At 41.9% G+C, this 23,782-nt stretch overlaps 1 protein-coding gene across 2 annotated transcripts in view; it reads left to right on the plus strand.

Annotated features, from left to right (window-relative positions):
* Positions 1-2,998: 2,998 nt before the first annotated feature.
* The window catches only part of COLQ (collagen-like tail subunit (single strand of homotrimer) of asymmetric acetylcholinesterase), a 113,488-nt gene continuing 92,704 nt past the window's right edge, over positions 2,999-23,782 (plus strand). For both annotated transcript variants that reach the window (XM_006840013.1, XM_006840014.1), the window contains exon 1: positions 2,999-3,104. In XM_006840013.1, coding sequence (XP_006840076.1) covers positions 2,999-3,104 — 106 coding nt within the window. The remainder of the gene's footprint in view (positions 3,105-23,782) is intronic.

A 23,782-nucleotide genomic window follows, 5' to 3' on the forward strand; every position in this document is an offset into this window, starting at 1 on the left:
AAGAATTCTACCAACTTTTTTAGTCTGAAATTTAGTTGCATTGATAATTACTGGTGACTGGAATGTGAAACTTGGAAACAAAGAGGAATGATCAATATTTGGAAAACGTGGTCTTAGTGATAGATAGGATATTCACATAGCATGATAGAATTTTACAAGACCAATGACTTAATTCACTGCAAATACTTTTTTCAATAACATAAATGGTGATTATATATGTGGAGCTCACCAGAAAAAACACACAGGAATCAAATTGACTATATCTGTGGGATGAGATGATGGAGACGCTTAAGATCATCAACCAAAAGAAGGTCAGAGGCCGACTGTGGAACAGACCACATATGAAACACATATGAACAGACTCATATGAAAGTTCAAGCTGAAGTTGAAGAAAATTAGAACAAGTCCATGAGAGCCAAAATATGACCTTGAATATATCCCACATGAATTTAGAGGTCATCTTATGAAGAGATTTGATGCATTAGACAGTGATGACTGAAGACCAGAAGAGTTGTGGGATGACATCAAGAACATAGTACAGGAATAAAGCAATGTGTGTACGTGTTGCATGCTGTTGAGTTGGTACTGATTCATAGTGATCCTGTATAGGATTTCCTAGGTTGTAAATGTTGTGGGAGCGGAGACCTTCATCTTTCTTCTTTGGAGCAACTGGTGGATTCAAACTGCTGACCTTGCAGTTAGCAGCCTACTATGCTATGAGGGCAAAAGGTCACTAAAAAAAAGAAAGAAAAGACCAAAATGAATGTCACAAGAGATTCTGAAATTTGTTCTTTAGAGTAGAGAAACTCAAGTGAAATGAAAGAAACGAGGAAGTAAAAGAGCTTCACAGAAAATTTCAAATGTCATCTCACGAAGAAAAAGTAATATAATGAAAAGTGCTAAGACCTGGAGTTAAAAATCCAAAAGGGACACCCTCACTTGTCTATACCAAGAAATTTGGAAGCCAGCTACCTAGACAACCAATTGGAAGACATCCATATCTGTGTCCATTCCAAAGAAAGGTGACCCAATGTAATGTGGAAATCATCAAACAAAATCATATCCATGTAAGATTTTCCTAAAGATATTTTAAAAAGTGATTGCAGTAGTACATGAACAGGGAGCTGCCAGATATTCAAGCTGAATTCAGAAGAGGACATGAAACTAGGGACATCACTGTTAATGTCAGATGGATCTTGGATGAATGCAGAGAATACCAGAAAGATGTTCACTTGTGCTTTATTAACTATGCAGAGGCATTTGACTGTATGGATCATGACAAGCTATGAATAACATTTTGAAGAATAGTTATTTCAGAACACTTTAATTGTGCTCATGAGGCACATGTACATAGACCAAGAGACAGTTGTTAAGCAGAAAAAGGGGTTACTGAATGGTCTAAAATTAGGAAAGATGTGTGCCAAAGTTGTATCCTTAGACCATATTTATTTAATCTGTATGCTGAGCATATATTCTGAGAAGCTGGATTATATGAAGAAGAACGTGACGTGAGGATTGGCAGAAGGCTCATTAGCAACATGTTATATGCAGATGACACAACCTTGCTTGCTTGCTGAAAGAAAAGAGGACTTGAAATATTCATGATGAAGATCAAAGACAACAGCCTTCAGTATGGATTGTACCTCAGTGTAAGAAAATGCAAATTCTCACAAATGGGTCAATAAATAACATCATGAAGAACGTAGAAGACTGAAGTTGTCAAATACTTCATTTTGCTTTGATCCACAATGAATACTCATGGAAGCACCCAACCCACAGAGACCCTGGTATAGGGTTTCCAAGGAGCATCTGGTGAGCTTGAAACACTGACCTTGTGGTTCAAAATGACTTTACAGTCCAGCACATTAACCCACAGTGCCATACTATTCCTTAGCACAGGCCTCAATCTAACTCCACCTCCCCAGAGAATGAGGACCAGCACACTTCCTCAAGGAGGCCCACCCCAGAGTCTAGCAGCTAGGGGACTGTTACTGAATTAGCGCCCATGAGACAGTGGGAGTATGTCTTGTACATTAAGCACAATTAACAACGTTATGGATTCATATTTTAAGTATTTTGGTAATTCAAGAATCTCTATGACAGGATTTGCAAGTATATACAAAAATCATGTAAAAATGCAGTTTTTATCTGAGGACTTTTTTCTAGCCAAAGTCAATGGTGCAATGTCTCCAAATATAATCTGATAAAGAATTGCTCACTTTCCATCCATTTATTGTTTTCATTTATTTTGCTTTTGTAGATTAAAAGGTTGCAGTTTGTGGAGAGAGTTCAGCACAACTTTTTTCCCCCCCCCCCCCAAAAAAACAAAACAAAAACAGAGAAAGCTGTTTTTAAATATAAACCCACAGCACATAACCACCACCACTTTTTAGTGAATAATTAAAGAAAAAAATAAATAAATCAAAGATCACCTTTACATTTGTCAGTCAGTGGGTGAAAATGTTGAGGCTGACCACAGTGGATTTGCCACCATACAAAGTCTGTTTGAATCAGGAGAGTTAACTCTGTAATGCTGTGGGACACCTCAGCCCAGACCAAGGGGATGGTGGTGGATGCTGGAGAATCAGTGAGGTAATCCATCTGCCTTTGAGGACCGCTTCTAGTGAGGATTTGAGACTTGGCTGCATTTTCATCACCTCTTCAATAACCACTTACCTCAGTCTCAAAAAAAGAAAATTCTGACATCTTAATTTTAATGTGGGCATTTGATCCAGTGCTTGAGATAAATATAACCCTGTGTAGTACACAGAAGGTTTAATGGGAAATGGTTGGCATTCTTTCTTGCAAGGGCATGAGGGAAGGAAAGAGAGAAAAGGAGAGGGAGAGAGAGAGGGAAAAGGAGAGGGAGAGAGAGAGGGAGAGGGGGGAAGAGAGAGAGAGGGAGGGGTGCAAACAGTAGTGAGGAAGACAAAGGCAGAGATAAGTGAGGCCCCAGAGCAGCTTCTTCTAAATTGACTCTGGCCAGACCCCAGCAAGCATGGTTGCTTTGTATCTGATGACTTTGGGAATTTATCTTCAGCTTTCCTTCTGTTTTGTCATGTCTCAGCCTACTTTCATCAGCAGTGGCCTCCCAATTTCAGCAGGTAAGCGATGACCACAACTTTCTTCTCTGCATCTGTCATGGGGAGTTGGAGAGGAGGAAGGAAGATGGTTTTGCAACATGTTGTGATTTTTTTTTTTTTTTTTTTCCCATTCTACCCTGAGTGGAGGGTTGTTGGAAGGGAGCTGATCACTGCAGCAGCTTCCTGTCCCCCAGGCTGGGCATGGAAGCCCCTCTGTCCTTATTCCCACCAGGCCCCACCAGGGTGTTCAAAGCTAGAAGACCTTTCTGAAAAATGTTTCTGCCTTCCTCACTCCTTGCAATTTATACGACTTCATTTTCATCAGTAATTTGGGGAGGCCAAAAGAGACAGAGGGAAGTGAGCCCCTGAAGTTTTTATAAATACACCTTTGCCCTCTTCCAAACGGGGCGCAGCGCAAAGGTGATGTTTCAGCGTAAACATGCCCTGCCTGAGCCCGGACAGTGTCTCCCCACCAGGACAGCTCACAGTGGATCCTCCCGAAGGATTAGGTTTCCCATTTCTCTAGCCCTGCCTGCTTTCCTGTTTGTGCTTTCTTTCTGGGGTGAGACTTCCTCTCAGTTCCAGACAGGACAGCCAGCAGTCCTGAGTGAAGGGGGCTTTGCCAGGGGTACATGGGGTCCCAGAGTGACATTTGGGCCTGTAGTTGGTTGTGTCTGCTGGTGCAGGGTGCGGGGGTTTGGGGAACGGTGTCTTCTGCTAGCCTGACAACCTTTTCTGAGGGCACTAGCAAATCGTCCTTGTCCTGTCTGACCTGGAGCAGGGGAAGTATTGGGTTACTGGTAAGACCTGTTTATACCTTTCTGAGGAAACTCACATGTTTCCGGAGGATCTGAGGGTGGCAGTCTGACCCCAAGGTTGCCACCTATTTTTTCACATACCAATTCACTCCACCCCCAATTCACCTCAGCTTCCCCTGGTCTCCCTGGCAAAGGTAGTGTTAGTCATGTTTTCCAAATTGAATCTCATAAATACTCCATTTGAGGCAGAAATTCACCCTGACTGCCTTTGCTAGAAAGACAGGGAGCTCCAGAACCCCCCGGCCCTTCAATAGGACTTATTCCTGAATCCAGCCCCAGCCACTCTCCATTCATAAAAACAGCACACTGATCTGTTGCAGCTGCCAATGGCTGTGGGCTCTGACGGAGTGACTCAGAAAAGGCCAAGGGCTAATTATAAAGTGTGAGGAACTGATGGAGGAGAATCCCTGGAGGATACTGGGGGTGGTGGGTGGGCAAGAAAGGTGGGTGGTGTGCTATCACAGTAAGCACCACAATCCCTCAACAAATTCAAATTGGGAGTGCCTAGCTTCTTTTATCATTCTCCTTTTCCAGGAGGGAAACTTGATGGTTAATTTGGTGGCTTTCTGCTTTGAATCCTCGATCTCTGAGAAGCTTCTATAGACTCAGATTTAGAAAAAAATCTGCCTTCCTGCTGGGCTCTGATGCATTCTCTGACTTTGAGGAGACAGTTAAGGTTAGGCTGTAACGCCTATGTGGACAGGGATCGATTATGTCTATTTTATACAGGATCATAGCTTCTCCAGGTCAAAACAGTGCCCAGCACACTGAGGTGCTCAATAAATATTTGGTGAAGGAAGGAATGAAAACTTTTCTCAATTGTAGACTGCGGTTTACCATCACTTCATTTAGCAAGAGTCAGAATTGGTATTGGTGAATTCTGAAAGCTAGAGACAAAAGCACTTTTGATTTTCTTTGAATGACTTTCTCCCGGGAAAGGTATGTAGCCCAGACATAAGGCTTAGACATCTTTTAGTTAACATTTTCCCTTTGTAGACTGTACCAGTCAGAGTAACAGCAGGAAAAAGAAATAATTAAGATGACTCACATGAAAAGACTTGAAAAATGGAGGGTGTGTGAGGTTAAAGGAACCAACAAGGAATGTTGAAACACTTAGAGATTCGAAATCCTAGGAAGCCTTTCCAACTACATGATTCAGAAAGAAAGGACACCTGTTGGTACAGTAGGCTAGGCATTGGCCTGCTAACTACAAGGTCAGCAGTTCAAATCCATGGGAGCTACTCTATGGGAGAAACATGAAGCTATCTGCTTCTATAAAGATTTACAGTCTTGGAAACCCTACGGAGTAGTTTCAGTCAGCTCTAAGGGTCGAGTCCTGGTGTGGCGCTGTAGGATAAGCACTGGACCAAAAGGTTGGCTTGAACCACATCGATGATTGTTCAAACTCACCAGCCACTCCTTGAACTCAACAGTACTTCACAACAACAACAATAGGACCACTATGAGTTGGAGTCAACTTCTGGCAGTGGATTTGAGTGGGTGCTTAAAGAAGCAAGGGGACCCAGGGAGCCATCAAGGCAAGTGGTCAGGTCCCTTCAAGGCAAACCCCCTTCCAAGACTGAAACTCAAATGGAATACACTAGCAAGCATATGGTCCTGCTGCTGACCACGTTGGTCACTGATAAGGGGAATTGGGGAGAAAACAACAATGCTCTGGGGTTCCCATGGCTACCACTGTTCTAACACAAGGCAGCAGCGTGAGCAGAGAGGAACAAATGGAGGATGGGAACTGGTGGATAACAATGGGCAACTTTTGGCCGCTAGGAATGAGCAACTTTTGGCCGCTAGGTCAGTACTTACCTTCACAGCTCTGCCAGTCCCCTGTCCTCAGCAAAGACTGTATTTCAACAATGGAGGAACACAGAGCTACCTTTCTTGTCAGATGTTCCTTAGCTGGTGACCTCCGCTGCTGGCTCCCAGAGGAGTACCAGGAAAAGAGCAAAAAACATCAAAAAAGGCTAAAGTCGAGAGCCGAAATCCCAACACTAAAGTACAAGCATTTGATACTCAGAAAACTCTAAGCCTATTAACTCTTACCTTAGATACTGTTTGCTTCAATGGGTAAATTGGATGCAGCATGTTAAATTGGGAGAGAGGGTTAAGATGGACACAATGGCAACAGTACAAAAATTACAGCGGATAAAGTTGATCACAAGACAAATTATAGATAACTAAGGACAATGTCTGAGATTTCAAAAATAATAGTAGACTGGAATGCTTTCTACTGCCTCCGTTCTGTACGTAACTCCTGAGGGCATCATTGGCCGACAGCACATTAATTGGTTTTCATTACAATGAACATGAATGATCCAATGAAGACTGAATTGTATTCACTTTGTTTTGCTTCAGAAGGCAGATACGTGTCCAATTTTAGAATGGTTCCTGCTGAACATTACAATGATTAAAAAATTTGGGTTTAATTGCCCTACGACTGTGTGACTTATAGTAAAGGAGCTCTGGTAGCGTAGTGGTTACAAATCGGACTGCGAACCTTAAGGTCAGTGGTTCGAAACTACCAGCCGCTCCGCGGGAGAAAGATGAGGCTTTCTACTCCGGTAAAGATTTACACCCTCGGAAACCCTGTATAGGGTCGCTATGGGTTGGAATCGACTCGACGGCACTTAACAACAACAACAACAGTGGAGTCCTGGTGTGGCACTGTGAGTTAATGCGCCAGACTGAAACGCCGTTTGAACTACAAGATCGGTGTTTCAAGCTCACCGGTCACTCTTTGGAAACCCTATGCAGGGTTGCTATGGTTTGGAACGGACTCGATGGCACTTAACAGCAACAACAACAACATGTGTCTGTGGGGAGCGTGGCAGCTTCATAGGATAAGTACTGGACTGTGAACCCCAATGTCAGCAGCTCGAGCCAATCAGCCACTTCATGGAAGAAAGATGAGGCTTTCTGCTCCCACAAAGTTTTTATTGTGTACTGAGTGATAGTTTACATGAAAGAACATCCACTTTACAGGATCGTTTCATTGCAATGATTACAATCTCCTCCGTGCATTATCCTTCAACAGTAGTATCTGCTTCCATTCCCTGTTTTGTGTTTTGTTTGTTTTTTTGTTTGGGGAAGGGGGATGTACACAGAAACACTCAGGAACATATAATCATTTAAACAACCAAACAGCACATTCTCCAAGCCTACCTCCTGACCACCAGCACCCTGTCCCTCTCTTTATATGAGTCTTGAGTCCTCAGCTGCTCTCTCTCTCCATGTTCCCATCTCTGCTTCCATCTCTGGTGTCACTGCTTCTCTGGATAGGGTCCCACACTCTGCTTGTGCTCTTTTATCTTGATGATACTAGGGTCCTCTTTTTCTGTACTGTAAGATTAACTATCCCCCCATTTTTACAAAACTTTTACCTTTACAGTTGTGACAGTTGCAATTGGCCATAACAGTTTCTCACTATTGAATCATAAGAATCTTGTCCCCATCTCTTTTCACCAGACCCATCTAGACAAGATAAAAACTATTCACTGGGGATTCTACCCTCCCCTGCACACTCTTAAACTAAACTCCCTGTTGAAAACATGTAAGCCAGTCACTTTGTGCCTTTCTTGCCCCCTCATTTTAGGTAGTCAATGGCCTAAGTTGCCCGTCCCTATCTACCCTGTGTACAGAGGTGATAGCATTGATACTTGATGTGAAGACTCCTTCCCTCTCAGTTAGTATTTTGAGTTACTACATCCATGAGTATAGGTTAAGTTCATCAAATTGTAGCAATTTACACTCGTTTCCTTTATCAAAAAAAAAAAAATTTTATCTTCCTCTAGTCGAGTTCTGATTATAAAGCCATTAAATGGATGGGTACTATCAGCAAGTATTGGCGTTCTTGTGCATCTCCCCTCGCTCCATATCACCTGGATGCTTCACTCTCAGCTCTAGCCCGCTGTGGCTATGTCCTTGTTCCTGGGCTCAGGAGTCCCCAGTCTCACCACAATTGGACCAACCAACACTTCCTCTTCTCTCTCTCATTTCCAGGTCAACAGGAATCTACGGAATGTGGTTGAACTCAGCCCATTTCTTCATTGTTGCCTTCCCCCCATCTTCCACTCACCAATAGATTAACATGGTCACCAGCAAGCTTACATGCCTGCTTATATGTTCCCTTTAAGTTTCAGTCTTAGAGGGGGAGTTTGTCCTGAAGGGACTTGATTGCTTGCCTTTATGACTCCTTGATGACAACTTGCTTGTTCTTGTAGTAGCCAATCATACTACCATTTTTTTTTTTTGAATTTTTCCTGCTGATCTTTCTTTGAAGAAGATATATCTTGTATTGCTCTAGCTGTTTCAGGCTGGTCTGTTTTCTAGTGGGAATATCCCACCTCCTAAGGTCTTATACGCTACAAAGGCTCCGCAAGAAGCCTATTTCACTCGGCAAGTTCTAGAACCCCTTTTAGGTATTCTAATCAGTTATAGGCTGAAGAAGGGCTTTTAAGCTTTCTGTAATCATGTCTCCCAATAATCCTTACTATCCTACTCAAGTGTCTATTTTACAATAGTAGGCAAGGGAAACCAATATTCATATTCAATCAAGAATTTTAACATTATATCCCCTCTTCAGACTATGCCTTGATCCCTGTATCACAGAGCCCTGTTGTTCCAAGATTGAACATACATCACTATTTACCTCTGTCCCATTTAGCCCATGTAAACCTGCCTCAGGGTTCCCTTATCTTTCTTGTTCTTCCACCCCCCCTTCCTCTTCTTGTGTATTGCCCTAACACCCGAACTACGATGTGTCTACCCACTACCCTGTGCTCTACTGTCCCCTCCCTCTGCCCTGCATCTGCCCCCCACTCACCCCTACTGGTAACCAACAAAGAATTGTTCTCCCCCTTTTAGTATGGGTATCTTTTCCTAAGCTTTTACAATAATGGTCTTATGCAATATTTGTCCTTTCCTAACTGACTAATTTCACTCAGAATAATGTCCTCAAGGTTCATCCATATTATGTGGTGACTTGCGGGTTCCTTGTGATTCTTCAATCCCGCAAAGATTTTTGAAAGCCTCGGAAACCTTATACTGGGTTGCTATGAGTTGGAACTGCCTCGACTGCACTGTAACAGCAACTGTGTGTCTGTGGATCAACTTGGCTCCAGGTTGGTTTAGTTGGATACTTTGGCTATGGCATCTCTGCTCCATGTGTCTTTGCTTCAACTCTTAGGACTAGCAGACTAGCCTAGGTGTGCTCTTTTCATGGTGACAGCACAAGAGATGCTAGTTAAAACCTCTGTTTGAGGCATACCATGTCTGCTAACATCCCATTGGTCCTAGCATGTCACACGACCATTCAGAATCAGGGGATGACTCAGCTTCTTAATGGGAGGAGCTGGAAAGTCACATGACAAGGCTGTGGATACAGTTGAGAGGGAAGAATTGAGGTCACTAATACAGCTAGTCAATCTATGGCATTCAGAAAGCTTTTAATTACCAGGGGGAAATTCATTTTTTGCATTTTCTTACTCTTCACTGTTGAGAACAAAAGTGTGTTGCTGATGAGGCTGATGTTTCCAGGACCATAAATGGCAGGTTATTTATTCCCCAAGAACTCTCACCATGGGGATTCCATATTCCTGACAGTGCTCTGGTGCTCAGGGTTCTTCATAACTTACCCAAACACCTCCGATTTTAACCTTGTCCTGCCCCTTCTTTTTTATCCTCTTTGGGTACAGGAAAGGTTCCCCTATTATCCATATCCCTACTGTAAGCAAGAAGGTCACTGTAGACAAGAACTGGTTGGGAGTGAGTAAGGAGGAAGAACCAGGCAGCAAGCTGTAGTGGAGACAAGGTAATATTTGTGTATCAGTATCCATCTGCAGATGTAGTTCAGTGGTTGTACAATTTCCAGAATGTGGAGGCACAGATGATAATATTCATGGAGGGGCAGACCTTCAACTAACTTCCATTTATATACTTATAATACTCTTGGGAGGGATGCACCATCGCTGACACTTTTCAGATGAGGCAACGGAGGCTTAGATAGTTTAAGCAACAAGCCCAATGTGTTACGTAACTTGAAAGTAAGAGAAGTGGAGACTGGAATTTTGCCTTCTGACTATTATTCCAGGGCTTTTATCATTGGGCACCAAATCTGCTCATGAGTACCAGTTGCTTTTGAATAGACTCTGATGGTGGCAATCCCATGTGTCAGAGGAGAAGTGTGCTCCACAGGGTTTCCAATGGCTAGTTCTTTGAAGTAGTTCACCAATCTTTTCTCTTGAGGAGAAACTCTTTGGCCTCTGAGTGGACTTAAACCTCTAATCTTTCAGCTGGTAGCACAGTTTGTTAACCATTTGCCATCATAGATAAATAGTAGTACTGGCTTTGAAGCTTCTGCGGGTTACCCTTCTACCCTCTGGAAACTCCCTTTTCAGTTCTCCTACATTTCTTCCTACCTATGTTTGTCTTCTCAGGATATCAATGCCAAAATCTTGTAGCAAAGGACTGAGGATTACTTTACACTAAAGTGTGACTGACTTTCCAGGCTACCAGTTTATTTCTCCTTTGAAGGTATTTACATTTTAATGGAAGTTAGAAACCTCAGATAAAGGATGCTTTAGTAAGATGAGCTTCAACCAGGGTATTTGAGGGGATGGGTCCTTCCTGGAGCCAGGGGAATCCCACTTCGCAGAAATCCTCTTCAGGCCTTGTTGAGTCATGTGTCTATCCTAAGCCCAGATAGACACATGAGATTTCCCTCTTCCAGGATTTTCCAAGGCAGGCAGGATTTTGGGTTCAGGTTAGAGAAAATGGTTTTCTTTCACCAGATGGTGAGAAGACCCAATTTTGTCCTATAGAGTGAGATCATGTGGAAGGATGCAGATTCTGTCTAGATGCTGGAATCTCCTGTTGGCTACTGGGATATGACCTTGGATCAGACTATGATCTGTGAGGTCTGATATCCAGTCCCATGCTCCACTGACTGGAAGCCAGCCAACCATCCATGTGCGTCGCTGTAGATTATAGGCCTTTTATTTGTGTCTGATGCTGATGAGCTATGGTTTAATGTTCTGTAATGCACTTCCTAGCCATCTCCTCCCATTTAGTGCTCCATATTTCCTCTGGATAATAAAATCAAACAGAGTTTTCAAATGAGAAAGCTCTCTAGGGGTTCCAACATTCCCATCTCACCCCATTCTTGGCCTCAGAATTAAGCTCATCTCCAGGTCAGACACACAGAGAGGAGTGGGTGGCAGGAAAGCCTGTTTTCTTCAGATTCACAGCCACACAACTCCAGAAGAAGCAGGAACCCCCTGCAACTTTAGTGAAACACCAGAGAAACTGGTGTCCCATTTTTTGAAATGTAATTCACAATCATAGTTACTTCTTATTACTGCTCTTATAAGGAGCCCCTGATGGGCGTAAATGGTCAGGTGCTCTATTATTAGCTGAAAGGTTGGTGATTCCAACCCACCCAGAGGGGCCTCAGAAGGAAGGCCTGGAAATCTGCTGCCGAAAGGACACAGACTTGAAAACCCTATGCAACAGTTCTACTCTGCACATGTATGCCACATGAGTTGGAATCGACTCAACAGAAACAACATTGCTCTAATGATGGGTACCAATGATACCCAAGCCTTTCGTTTTGTAAAGCACTTTCACAGCAACAGTTGTATTTGCTTGTCACAACAGCCCTTACTGACAAAGCACTGTAGTGGGTCCCTGGTTCAAGTCCTAACCCTGTTGTCTATGAGTTGTGAGCCCCAAGTTCCTTATCTGCAAAATGAGGATCATGGTCTCTATCATACAAGATTGCTGTGAGGATTTAGCCACTTAACGGGCACTTGTTGTTGTAGTTGTTGTTAAGTGCTGCTGAGTTGGTTCTGACCCATAGCGACACTTAACAGGGTTTCTGAGGCTGTAAATCTTTACGGGAGCAGAAAGCCTCATCTTTCTCCCGCGGAGCAGCTGGTAGTTTCAAACTGCTAAACTTGCGGTTGGCAGCTCGATTCGTAGTGCCAAGTATGTACCTGGAACTAGAATGCAGTAGTGCACAAACAGACAAAAAAAATAATAAAATATGTATATATCCCACCCACAGTGACTTTGCCATTGTAATGGGGGTCATGTGTAAATATGCAAATTATGAAGGGGCTTAAACAAGTTCATGGAAAAATTCTATTTTTCTGTGAACGTTTTGGTGCCTCTTCTTCGTATGTTAAAAAGTGAAAAAGGAAAATGAATGCGGGGGAATTGTGTGTGGTAGGCAGAGCCAGCTTCACGGGCATGTCATCTGTCACATGGGACCCTGTGCTAAGTAAGAGAACTGTCACATTTGGCTGAATGCTGTCACTGTCATGAAATTCTGAATAATTTTACCTTTGAACTTCTGCTGTGTGAATGAGGTGTGATGGGATAGTGTAGCATATACCACAGCAGAGAAAACACCCAGGGTGAGAGCAGATACACACAATTGTGGTAAGTGTGGGCCCCGGGGGTCAGGCTGGGAACTATGTCCAGCTTAGGGGAGGCATCGAGACAGCAGCAGTGACAGAAATGACAGTAAAGGTGACACTGGCCAGAGTCCCACAAGAGAAGAGGCGCTGTGTATGGACCCGTGGGGGAGGCCAGCTTGCTTGTCTTCTCCTTGCGCTTATTCCTGTAGCATCTGCACAATGATTAATTCTTCGGCCTAAACACAGATCTGAGAATTATTATTGCCGAAGAAGTAAACTTTGTTTAAAAAAATTACAAAAGAAAAGTGTGCACAAGGACGTTGCAATAAAACCTATCAGGGAGTTATCGGAATTCTTCAAAGTTCAGCATCTCTAGGTTTGAAAATGAAGGGTCCCTGCGTGGTACAGACAGTTTGCACCTGATTACTAACCTAAAAGTTGGTGATTTGAACCCATGGAAATCCTGTACAGGGGTGCTATGAGTCAGAACTGACACAACCACACTTAACAAAAACAACAGTGGTACCATGGAAGAAAAACTCTGGCAATCTGCTCCCATTAAGAAAATCCTAATCATATGGAGCAATTAGCTCTGTTCTGTAACACGTGGGTTTGCTGTGAATCAGAATCAGTTTGACAGCGAATCACAACAGTAACAGGACTGAAAACTCCTGCAACATTGCAAGGCAAAGACCCACAAATCTAGAAATAAAAATTAGATCGAAAGACGATCAGATTTGGTGGTTTACATCCGAAGCTTTGGACAAATGAATTATTAACAAGAGAGACAAATTTTAAAAGGCATTTTCTCCTTGTTTGAGTAATGCGTTCACAGACATTTGGAATTAGTATAATGAAGCTACTTTTGGTTTCTTGCGTGGCCTCTATGACGTTTGGATTTAGGTATTTAAGATCAGAAGAAGAACTGCGTTTGCTATCAGCGCGGTGTGGGAGCGCAGGGAGAGTTGGCATCAGAAAGCACAGCTCATGGTATGTTGTTACTATTACCATGTTACATTTATGTTGCTAGTATTACCATGTTACATTTTAAAAGTCATGAAATGTTTTTAAACGAAAAAACTTTGTATTTTAGTGTCTGTCATGACACTTTCCCTCCATGTTTTTAATAAAGGTCCCTGCATTTTCATTCCACACTGAACCCTGCAAGTAATCTAACTGGTTCTGGTGTCGGGGAAGAAAGGGGTTGTTGCTATTTTATACTACGGTCCACAACGTCCTCATTGAGAGAGAGTTATATGGATATATAATGAGGAACCATGAGTAGAGTATTCCAGGAAAGGAACAGCAAATGCAAAGGCCCTGAGGCTGGAGTGAGCTTAGTGGTGTTCAAGGAGTACCAAGAAGGCCAGTAAAGATTGACTATGTTATGCTTGAAGTGACTTTTTGGTATCTAGGAGGATGATACTATGTGTAAAATACTTGGTTTTATAAACTGCAGGTTACAGTCCTTGAGAGGATTGTGATATCAATTAAATAGGCTGTTGCTATTATTGTTAGGTGCCATTGACTTGGCTCTGATTCATAGCCACCCTATGTACAACAGAACGAACCCCTGCCTGGTCCTGCACCATCCTCACAATTACTGTTACACTTGAGCCCATTGCTGCTGCCTCTGTACCAATCCATCTCATTGGGGATCTCCCTCTTTTTCGATAACCCTCCATTTTACCAAGTGGGATGTCCTTCTCCCAGGACTGGTCCCTCCTGATCACATGTCTGAAGTTTGAGAGACGATGTCTCGCTGTCTTTGCCTCAAAGACACATTCTGAAGACACATTCTCTCTATACCTCCTCCAACACAGCTTTGTTTGTTTATATGGCAGTCCATGGTACTTTCAATATTCTCCTCTAACACCATAACTCAAATGCATCACTTCTTCCATGGGGTGGTGGGGTGTGTGATTATACCATATTAGATCTCATGTAAGTCTTAATTGCTAAACCACTGAGAACCTTGGCCCAGCCTTAACAATCATAATAGGTAAGTCATGAATAAATGATTAAGAATCAAAATAGATTCATATTCTCTTAGAGGTTTTGTAATAAAAACTAATTTTAAATTAATCCTAATACTCATATACAATATCAAATGCTAGTTTTCCTCATTTAATAAATCAATACACTATTTACTTATAGGAGTAATTATGTAGTCAATTTTTTAAATTGGCAACCCGTAAATTTTAAAATGACATTTAAATAATGTTAGACTTCGGGATAGAGTAGATACCAAAATATGGATTGAAACAACTGTTCTGACATTGGAAATACAAACAATACTACTTTAATAGTCTATGGTTTTTGTATTTTAACTGGCAAAAATCAGAGCAAATGTGTTAAATGACACAAATCAATAATAGGTTGTGCTTGTGGAAAATCTTCATTCCTAATAAATGAGAAGCTAAATTAAGTACCAACCCCCCTGCTGTGGAGTCAGTTCTGACTCACAGGACACAGTAGGACTGCCCCCTAAGGTTCCAAAACTGGACATCTTTATGGAAGCATTGCCGTATCGTCCTCCCACAGAGCAGCTGGTGGATGCAAACTGCCGACCACTTACTTGTAGCATCTGGCCACCTCACAGAATTAACCTCATCTTTTATTTACTCTCATGTGGATTTGGGCTTTAAAAGTTTGTGGAAAAATTCCATTATTCTCTGAATTTTTTAATAAACCTTGTACTATGAGAAAGTAGCTTAAGGATCACATGAAGGGCATTGGCGGTATCTGCAGGATTACTGCCAGTTTTAGGCTCATGAACTTCAACATCCAACAACCAAACCAAATCCATTGCCACTAAAACATGGCAGCCTTGTGTGAGTCAGAGTAAAACTGCTGTAAAGGGCTTTCTGGGCTGTAGTCATTCTGGGTGCTGATCGACAGGCTTTTCTTCCAGGATGCCACTGGATGGATTCTAAGGTTAATAAACTGATCAAACACTACTTACACCACCCAGAGACCTGAAGGATCTTTATGTTAGCTGTTTCTAATTATATGTGAAGGAGCTCTGTGAACTTTTGTAAAACAGAACCAAACACTGTCTTGTCCTGAACCAACCTCACTACTCTTGCCACGCTTGAGCCCGTTGGTGCTGCCACTGGGCCAATCCATCTCATTGGGAGTCTCCCTCTTTTTCTGCAACCCTCTACTTTACCAAACATGATATCTTTCTCCAGGGAGATGAAGTCTGGTCATCCTGGCTTCTAAGGATCATTCTGGTTGTACTTCTTCCAAGACAAATTTGTTTGTTCTTTTGTCAGTCCATGGTATTTTTAATATTCTTCTCCAACACCGTAACTCAAATGCATCAATTCTTCTATGGTCTTCCTTATTCACTTTCCAACTTTTGCATACATATGAGGTTATTGAAAATACCATGGCTTAGATCAGGTGCACCCTAGTCCTCAAACTGACCTTTTTGTTCTTTAACACTTGAGGTCTTTTGCAGCAGATTTGCCCAATGCAACACGTCATTTGATTTCTTGACTGCTGCTCCCATGAGTGTTGATGGTTGATACTAGAAAGATTTTTTACCTGTGCTTTATCAACTACACAAAGATTTTCAATTGCATGGATCATAACAAACTATGGAAAGCATTATGGGGAATAAATATTCTGGAACACTTAATTGTGCTCATGAGGAACCTGTACATAGAACAAGGGAACACCGAATGGTTTAAAATTAGGAAAGGTGTGTGCCAGGGTATATTCTTTCACCTTACTCATTCAATCTCTATGTTGAACATATAATTCAAGAAGATGGGTTATGTGAAGAAGAATATGGCATCAGGATTGGAGGAAGACTCATTAACAATCTGCAGTATGAAGATGTACAACCTTGCTTGCTGAAAGCAAAGAGAACTTAAAATACTTACTGATGAAGATCTATGACCACAGCCCTCAGGATGGGTACACCTCAATGTAAAGAAATCAAAAATCCTCACCACTGGAACAATAAATACCACCAAGATAAATGGACAAAAGATTGAAGTTGTCAAAGACTTCATTTTGCTTGGATAATAATAATGAAACTACCTTTTATTGAGAACTTTCTAGCTGGCAGATTCTTATTTATAAACTTCACAACAATATCACAGGATAACCATTCTCACCCACCGCCATGTATTAGATTCTGAATCATAGGGTCTCTGTAGGACAGAGTAGGACTTGGCCATTGGGTGTCTGATGTAATCTTTATGGGAGCAGACAGCTTCATCTTTCTCCCACAGATTGGTGAGTTTGAAACACCGACCTTGTGATTAGCAGCCTAATGCCTAACCCACTGCTCCACCAGGACTCCATGGGGTAGCCATTAACACCCACATTTTACCAAAGAGGAAATAGGTTCAGAGAGGGAAGTCTTGCCTGAGGTCACAGAGTATCAGAGTCAAAATCCCAAACCAGAGCTTTTGGAGCCCCACATCTTTGCAGAGGAGTATCAGAATGGTTAGAACACTACCTGGGTTTAAATTCTGTGCTTCCTTTAGCTTTGTGTTGTTGGGCAAATTACTTACCCTCGTTGTGCCTCAGTGTCTTCATCTATAAAATGGAGGTAAAAGTGGAACTTCCCTCACAGAGCAGTTGTGAAGATTAAGTGCCTAATTATAAACTTAGTTTCAGGTGTACAATGTAGTATATATAAATATGTTCTGTTCTAGAACTTTCCAATGTCTTTACACTGGCTGAGAGGGGAATGCTTCCCCAGCCGTTTGTGCAAAAAGACAAAACTCGTAAATAAAACTCAGATATAACATTTTGCTTAAAATACCCGGTGAGTTGGAGCAGAAAGAGGAGGCTGTTTTCCCCCGCTCTGCATTTATAACCGGTCCCCAAGAAAAGAACACGCTGAACAGAGGAGGCTTTTCTTGTGATGATGGGTTTTCCCAGATGGTTTTAAAAATACACCTGGCCCTATTCCATCTCCTGGCACTGGTGTATTTAGCTCCATTCAAGCCCGCTCTCATCTCTCCATTGCAACCAGCATAAACAGGACTGTGAGACACGTTTGGGAGCTGGCGACAGCTGAAAGAGAGGCCTCGTGGCTGCTCCAGGCTGTGCACCACAGATTGAATGGGGTTGAAACAAGTAAAGGAAAGTAAAATTCAAGAATGCGAGTTGAGCAGGCTCTTTCTTTCCTTCCTAGGTTCCCACTCCTTCATTGCTCACCTGGTTTCATTGGTATCTTCTCTAGCTGCTCTCCTGCTGCCAGTAGTTAATTCACTCCTGGGATGTACACTGTGGGAGGGACTGCCTTATGGCCCAATGATCATTCTGCTGGCAGAGACGTCCTGCCTAATTGGGGGTCTTCTTGCTTTACTCTGATGTAGGGTCTGTTCAGGCAGTAGATCTGGACAGCCCTGAAACTAAGAATGCATCTGCTCAACAGACTTAGGGAGCCAGCCACCATGATGATTACTACCACGGTTCTGTTCACATTCAACTAGAAGGTGGTGTGGGATCATTCAGTCAATGAGTATGGCAGTTTCCTTGTTTATGAATGTTCTTAGAGAGGCACTGCAGTACAGTTCTAAAGCTGTGAGGGAAAATTCTAGAAATCTGAGTTATTTCTCTGGCCTTGCCATTAATTCCTGGAATATATGTGAAGTGTTGCACAAGCCATTTGTTGTCTATGAAGCCAAGCTCGTTCATCGTTAAAATGAAGGGATGGACCAGATTTTAAAAGACCCTATCAATCTTAGTCTATCTCTGACTTTGTGACTAGCAAGCTGCTAATTATTAATTTATAGAGTCCTGGTGTCGCTCTGTAGGATAAACACTGGACCACACGGTTGGTTGGAATCTCAAGGTTTGTGGTTCAAACTCATCAGCTGCTCCTTGGAAACTATACAGTGTTGCTGTGAGTCAGAACCAACTGGATGGCATTTAACAAAAAACAAAACAAATCAACTTTAGTCTGTCTATGATTTTGTGACTAGCAAATGGCTTATTATTATTATTATTATTATTTTGCCCTGTAATTTATTAATTTCTTCCCCAATTTAGAACAGTTCTTTTAATCTTGATACCCTCATCTTTTGGAAGTTCTGTAACTACACTATTATCTGTTTTTGTTTTGTAGTTGTCATCATTATAAATTGATTTCTCTAGTTTTCTTATATTTAGTCTTGTAAGTTTGTCTCATTTTAAATATTTCTATATTTGAATGGAATTTGGGTGTTGTTGTCACGTTTATTGATCTCATGTTCTCTGCTGTTGTTGGTTTTCAATCCAAAGAACCCCCTTTAGTATTTTTTGTAAAGTTGGTATGATTATTACAACTTCTTCTAATTTCTGTTTATCTGTAAATGTCTTTATTTGATGAACAGCTCTGCTGGGCATATGGATTTTGGTTGGCATTGTTTTTTCTTGTTCAGAATTTTGTATATGTCTTTCTATTGTTTTCTTGCCTGTATGATTTCTGCTTTCCTTTGTAGGTAACTTCATTTTTCCAAAGCTGCTCCCAGGATTCTTTCCTTATCTTGATTTTTGCATGTTTGATTATTGTATGCCTTGGTGATTTTCTTTTGAGATCTATCTTGTTTGGTGTTTTCAGATTCTTAAACATGTGTTTTATCATCTTTCATGATGTTAAAGGTTTTTTTTCCAACAGCTCTTCAACAATTTTCTCTGTGGATTTCATTTTCTCTTCCTTTTCTGAAATTCCAGTCACCCATAAGTTAGTCCTTTTCATGGTATCTCATACAAATCTTAGCCTATCTTTGGATTTTTTCCTTCTTTTGTCTGATTATTCTTCCAGTTTTCTAGTATTGAGAGATTTATCTTCAAGCTCACTAATTTGGGCTGCCTTTGATTCAAATCTGCTCTTTTATCCTTTCAATGTATTGTACATTCCTGAAATCTTAGTATTTTATGAAATTCTTTTTGCAGGTTCTGTAATGTTTCAAATTTTTCATTTATTTTGTCTGTTTTTGTAGTGTTTTACTGGTTTCTTGTAAAGGTTTTTTTTTTCTGTGTTTTCCTTGATCTTTATTTCAGTCTATTTAAAGTACCTAAATATCACTCTTTGGAATTAATTCTCAGATAGTTTCATTAACTTTTTTTTCCTCAGAAACATTTTCTGGCTCTGCTTCTTGGACATTTGTTTGAACCACTCTTTCTTTTTTTAATGTTTGATTGTGAATTATGTGATAGTTTAGCGACTGATTATTAATGTATAGAATAACACCCACATGAATAAGAGGTTTCCGCCTATGTTTCTCTTCTGAGTGTTGTCACCTGAGAATCAACATGATGTGTGTAGCAAAGACATGGGATTTGCATTCAGACAGCTCTGGACTTGAAGGCAGCTCTGTTTCCACATTGGTAAGTGAGTGTCATACTAGTACCTACCTCACTAGATGGTGGTGAGGATTAACTGAGTTAATATGTAAAGAACTTTGCTCTGTGTTTTGCATGTAGTTAGCGCTGTCCTTGGTTGTAAACAGTATTCCCATTGGTAGAGAGATAACTTGCCTGTTCATTTTCACTAGAATCTCATGGCTGAGAAGGTTATTCACAACATTGAAGATTCCAGTTTCACAATTCAGAGTCTCCTTCTAGATTCTGAGGCTTCGGGGGGGGGGGGGTGACCCCCATGCCGAGGATTAGGAATTTGAGGCCTGGACTCAGCATCTTTGTCTCTAAAACCTTGGATCCCAGAGCCTCAGTTTCCCTCATCTGGAAAAGGGGAACATAAAGGAATACAGTCCCTAGGGTCATTGTGAGGATTAAATGAAAAAGCCTGGGGAAGGCTGAACCTTGCTTTGTTCTCAGGAGCTGTTGCACCATGAGGTCAGTATTGACCGTTCAAGTTCTGGGAAGCAGGACTTGCCCCTGAGGACAATACCTTAACCATACTGAAGTCATCTTAAGACAGAAAGACTGCCGATGGACAAAGTTCTCCCTGTGACTATGAGGAGAAAGCTTCTCCCCTCACAGATGGAGTGATCAGACGAGGAAACCCCCAAGGAACTGCAGTTCTGAGAGTGGCTGCTCTTTTGAAATTGTGCAATCTTGTCTCAGCCAAAGCAAAGTAGAACTGAGCTGGTGGGAAAGCTGCTTCCTGTATCCAATTTATCTGAGTCAGGAGAACGGACATCTGCCTTGTATGGGATGCCAGTCTCAATCTTCTTCCATATGGACAGCAGGCTGCCAAGGTACCAAGCCTGCCCTGCACGCGTCCATGGGCAATCAGAAGAACCAGACTAAATCTGAGATTTTCAAATGGAGTTACAGGAAATAGTGACTGATTTGACAAAGTGGTTCAATTTTCTGGTCATATAGCCATCTATTGTTTTGTATTTTGCTCAAAAAATTTTTTTCTTTTAATAGGGGCCATAAAATTAAACATAAAATCCATCTGAATTAATCCAGATCTTTATTATTATTATTCCATAATGTGTGTTTAAATCTGTTGCTTTGTCCCTAAATTCGTTACAGCTATGACTTGAGATGTCCCTGGATGGTGCAAGCAGCTCAAATGTTAACTGAAAGGTTGGATTCCACCCACAGGTACCTCGAAAGAAAGGCCTGGTGATGTACTTCTGAAAAATCACCCATTGAAAATGCTATGGAGCATAGTTCTTCTCTGACACACATGGGTTCACTATAAGTCAGAATTGACTTGATGTGAACTTGTTGTTAGTTAATACTTGAAATATATAGTATTTGACATACTTCCTATCAATCATACGCCCAGTGTTTATTGTACCTCTTACTATATACATGCATGACCACTGTATTGAACAAAGCGATTCATAAAGCTTTTTAACTCAAGGAACTCATAACCTATTTGTGGCATTAAGATAACACAGATGAAATATTATTGTGGAATAAATGGATCACTGTGGCATTGTCTTAGAAATGTACAAGTAGTTGGAGCTTATATGAAATGAGAGAAATTAAGACAAGGAAACGACCAGTCTGGGTTTAAGTCGTGACTGTTTACTTAGTTCTTTAAGCCTCAATTTGCTGATTGTCAAGTGGAACAAATAGTAGTAACCCTTATGCTATTGAATCCCAGAGCTTAGCATACAATAATTGGTCCATACATATGACTGAGTTGAGGTGATAGCTGACCTTTTCAGGTTACCTGCTGTTGCTTTTGAGTTGATACCCATTCATAGCAAGCCCATGTGTTACACAGTAGACTGCTCTGTAGATGTTTTTGGCTGCAATCTTAATGTTGTGCAGACTCATCGCTTATAAAAGGAGCCAAGAGGGGGAAACAGTATACCTCATATTTGCTTAAGGAGCCCTGGTAGTGTAGTGGATAGCAAGCTTGGCTACTAACTGCAAGGTCTGTAGATCAAATCTACCAGTTGCTCCACTGGAGAAAGATGAGGCTTTCTGCTCCTATAAATCTTTATAGCCTTGAAAGTCCTATACAGGATTGCTATGAGTAAAAACTGCCTTGGTAGCACACAACCACCCTCACCACCACATATTGCTTGTATATGCATAAAAAGTTCCTTGGGAGTATACATAGGAACTGGATGGCTTGGGGCATCCCTATAGGAGAGAGGATTTTCATGTATACTCACTTTTTAAATTTTGAACTATGTGAATATATTACTTAGTATGGAATACCAGATACAGCAGAATCTCTTACATGGAGTGCTGGCTGGATTTTTCCAGCTTTAAAGTTTGTCCCAAAGCAGCAATGGGAATTGAGACGCCAGAGAATTTCCAGAATGATCCAATAACCAGTTGTCTTTTTTTTTTTTTTTTTTTTATTATGTGATAGTTTACCTGGGAGAACATTAGTTTTACTCTGTATCATATATCGTTTCATTGCCATGGTTGCAATCCCCTCCATGCATCATCAACTATCCAAAGGGTATACCCTGCAAGCCTGCTCCCTCCTTACCCCCTGGTCTTCAGCACACAGCCCCTCTCTCTCTCTGGATCTAAAGTCCCCAGCTGCTCCATCTCTCCATGTCATCATCTCTGCCTACATCTCAGGCATCACTGCTTCTCTGGGTAGGGTCCCGCTCTCCACTCTTCTCCATTCCCAGGGCCCTCTGCTCCTAGACTGAAAAGTTAATCACTCCCCTCCTTGCTATAAAATGTCCACCTTTACCTTTCCAATCCTCACAATCAGTCCTGATAACAATTATTCACTCTGGTAGCGTAGTGGTTACGAATCGGGTTGCGAACCTTAAGGTCAGCGGTTCGAAACTATCAGCCACTCCGCGGGAGAAAGATGAGGCTTTCTACTCCCGTAAAGATTTACACCCTTGGAAACCCTGTACAGGGTCGCTATGGGTCGGAACCGACTCGACGGCACTTAACAACAACAACAACAACAACAACATATCACAAGAGACCCATCCGCATTTCATTTCATCAGCCCCATCTACACAGATTGGATACTATTCACTGGGAATTCTATCTTCCTCCAGGCCCTCTGGATCTAGGTTCCCTCTTGAAAGCTTGTAAGCCAGTCACTTCTTGCCTTTGTAACCCCCCTCACCCCATTTTGGGTAGCCAATGTCCAAGTTGCCCATCCCTGTCTACTCTGTGTGTGGAGGGGGTGGGAATGATTCTTGTAGTAAGGATTTGTTTCCTCTTTTGAGCTACTGCATCTATAGGTGTAGGTCAGGTTCATCAAATTGTATCCAGTTACTCTTTTTTTCCTCTTCTTTCTTCTTCTGGTTGAGCTCTGATCATCCAGTCATTGAAGCCAGGTTAAATGGGTATTATCTGCAAGTGTGGGTGTTCTTATGCATATGCCCTCTCTTCTTATCAGCTGGACACTTTGCTCTCCACTCTAGTCCTCTGTGGCTATGTCACTGACTTTGGGCCCAAGAATCCCAGGTCTTGCCACACTGCTGGCCGACCAGGTCTTCACCCGGGTTCACAGAAGTCTATTGAACATTGTAGGGCTTAGCTTACTGCTTCATTGCTGTCTTTCCCCCGCTTCCCCTTATCGGTGACGAGCGTGGTCACCAATCAGAGCATGTATTCCCATTGAGTGTTAGTCTTGGAAGGGAGTTTGCACTGAGGGGACCCGACCACTTGCCTTGATGTTTCCTGGGCAAGCATGTTGCTTGTTCTTGTAACAGACAGTCGGCCTCTACTGTTTTGTATTTTTCCTGTAGGTCTTTCTTTCGAGAGGTATCTTCTGTTCTTCTAGCTGCTCCAGGCTGGTCTGCCCATCCTTTCAAGTGGAAATTTCCCATCTTTGAAGATCTGGATGTGATTCAGGCTTCTACCTATAGTCTTATGTATTGCAGAGGCTCCTCAGGAAGCCTCCTTCACTGGGGCACGTTGTAGCCCCATTTTAAGTATTCCAATCAGTTATAGGCAGAAGACAGACTTACAAGCTTTCTATGGTGATGTTCTGGCTATTCCTTTCTGGTCCCCGCCAGTGTCTATTTTATAATATAATGCAAGGAAAACCAAGATTCAAAAGACAGCCAAACATCTT

Source organism: Chrysochloris asiatica, unplaced genomic scaffold, assembly GCF_000296735.1.
Source record: "Chrysochloris asiatica unplaced genomic scaffold, ChrAsi1.0 scaffold00028, whole genome shotgun sequence".
NCBI lineage: Eukaryota > Metazoa > Chordata > Mammalia > Afrosoricida > Chrysochloridae > Chrysochloris > Chrysochloris asiatica.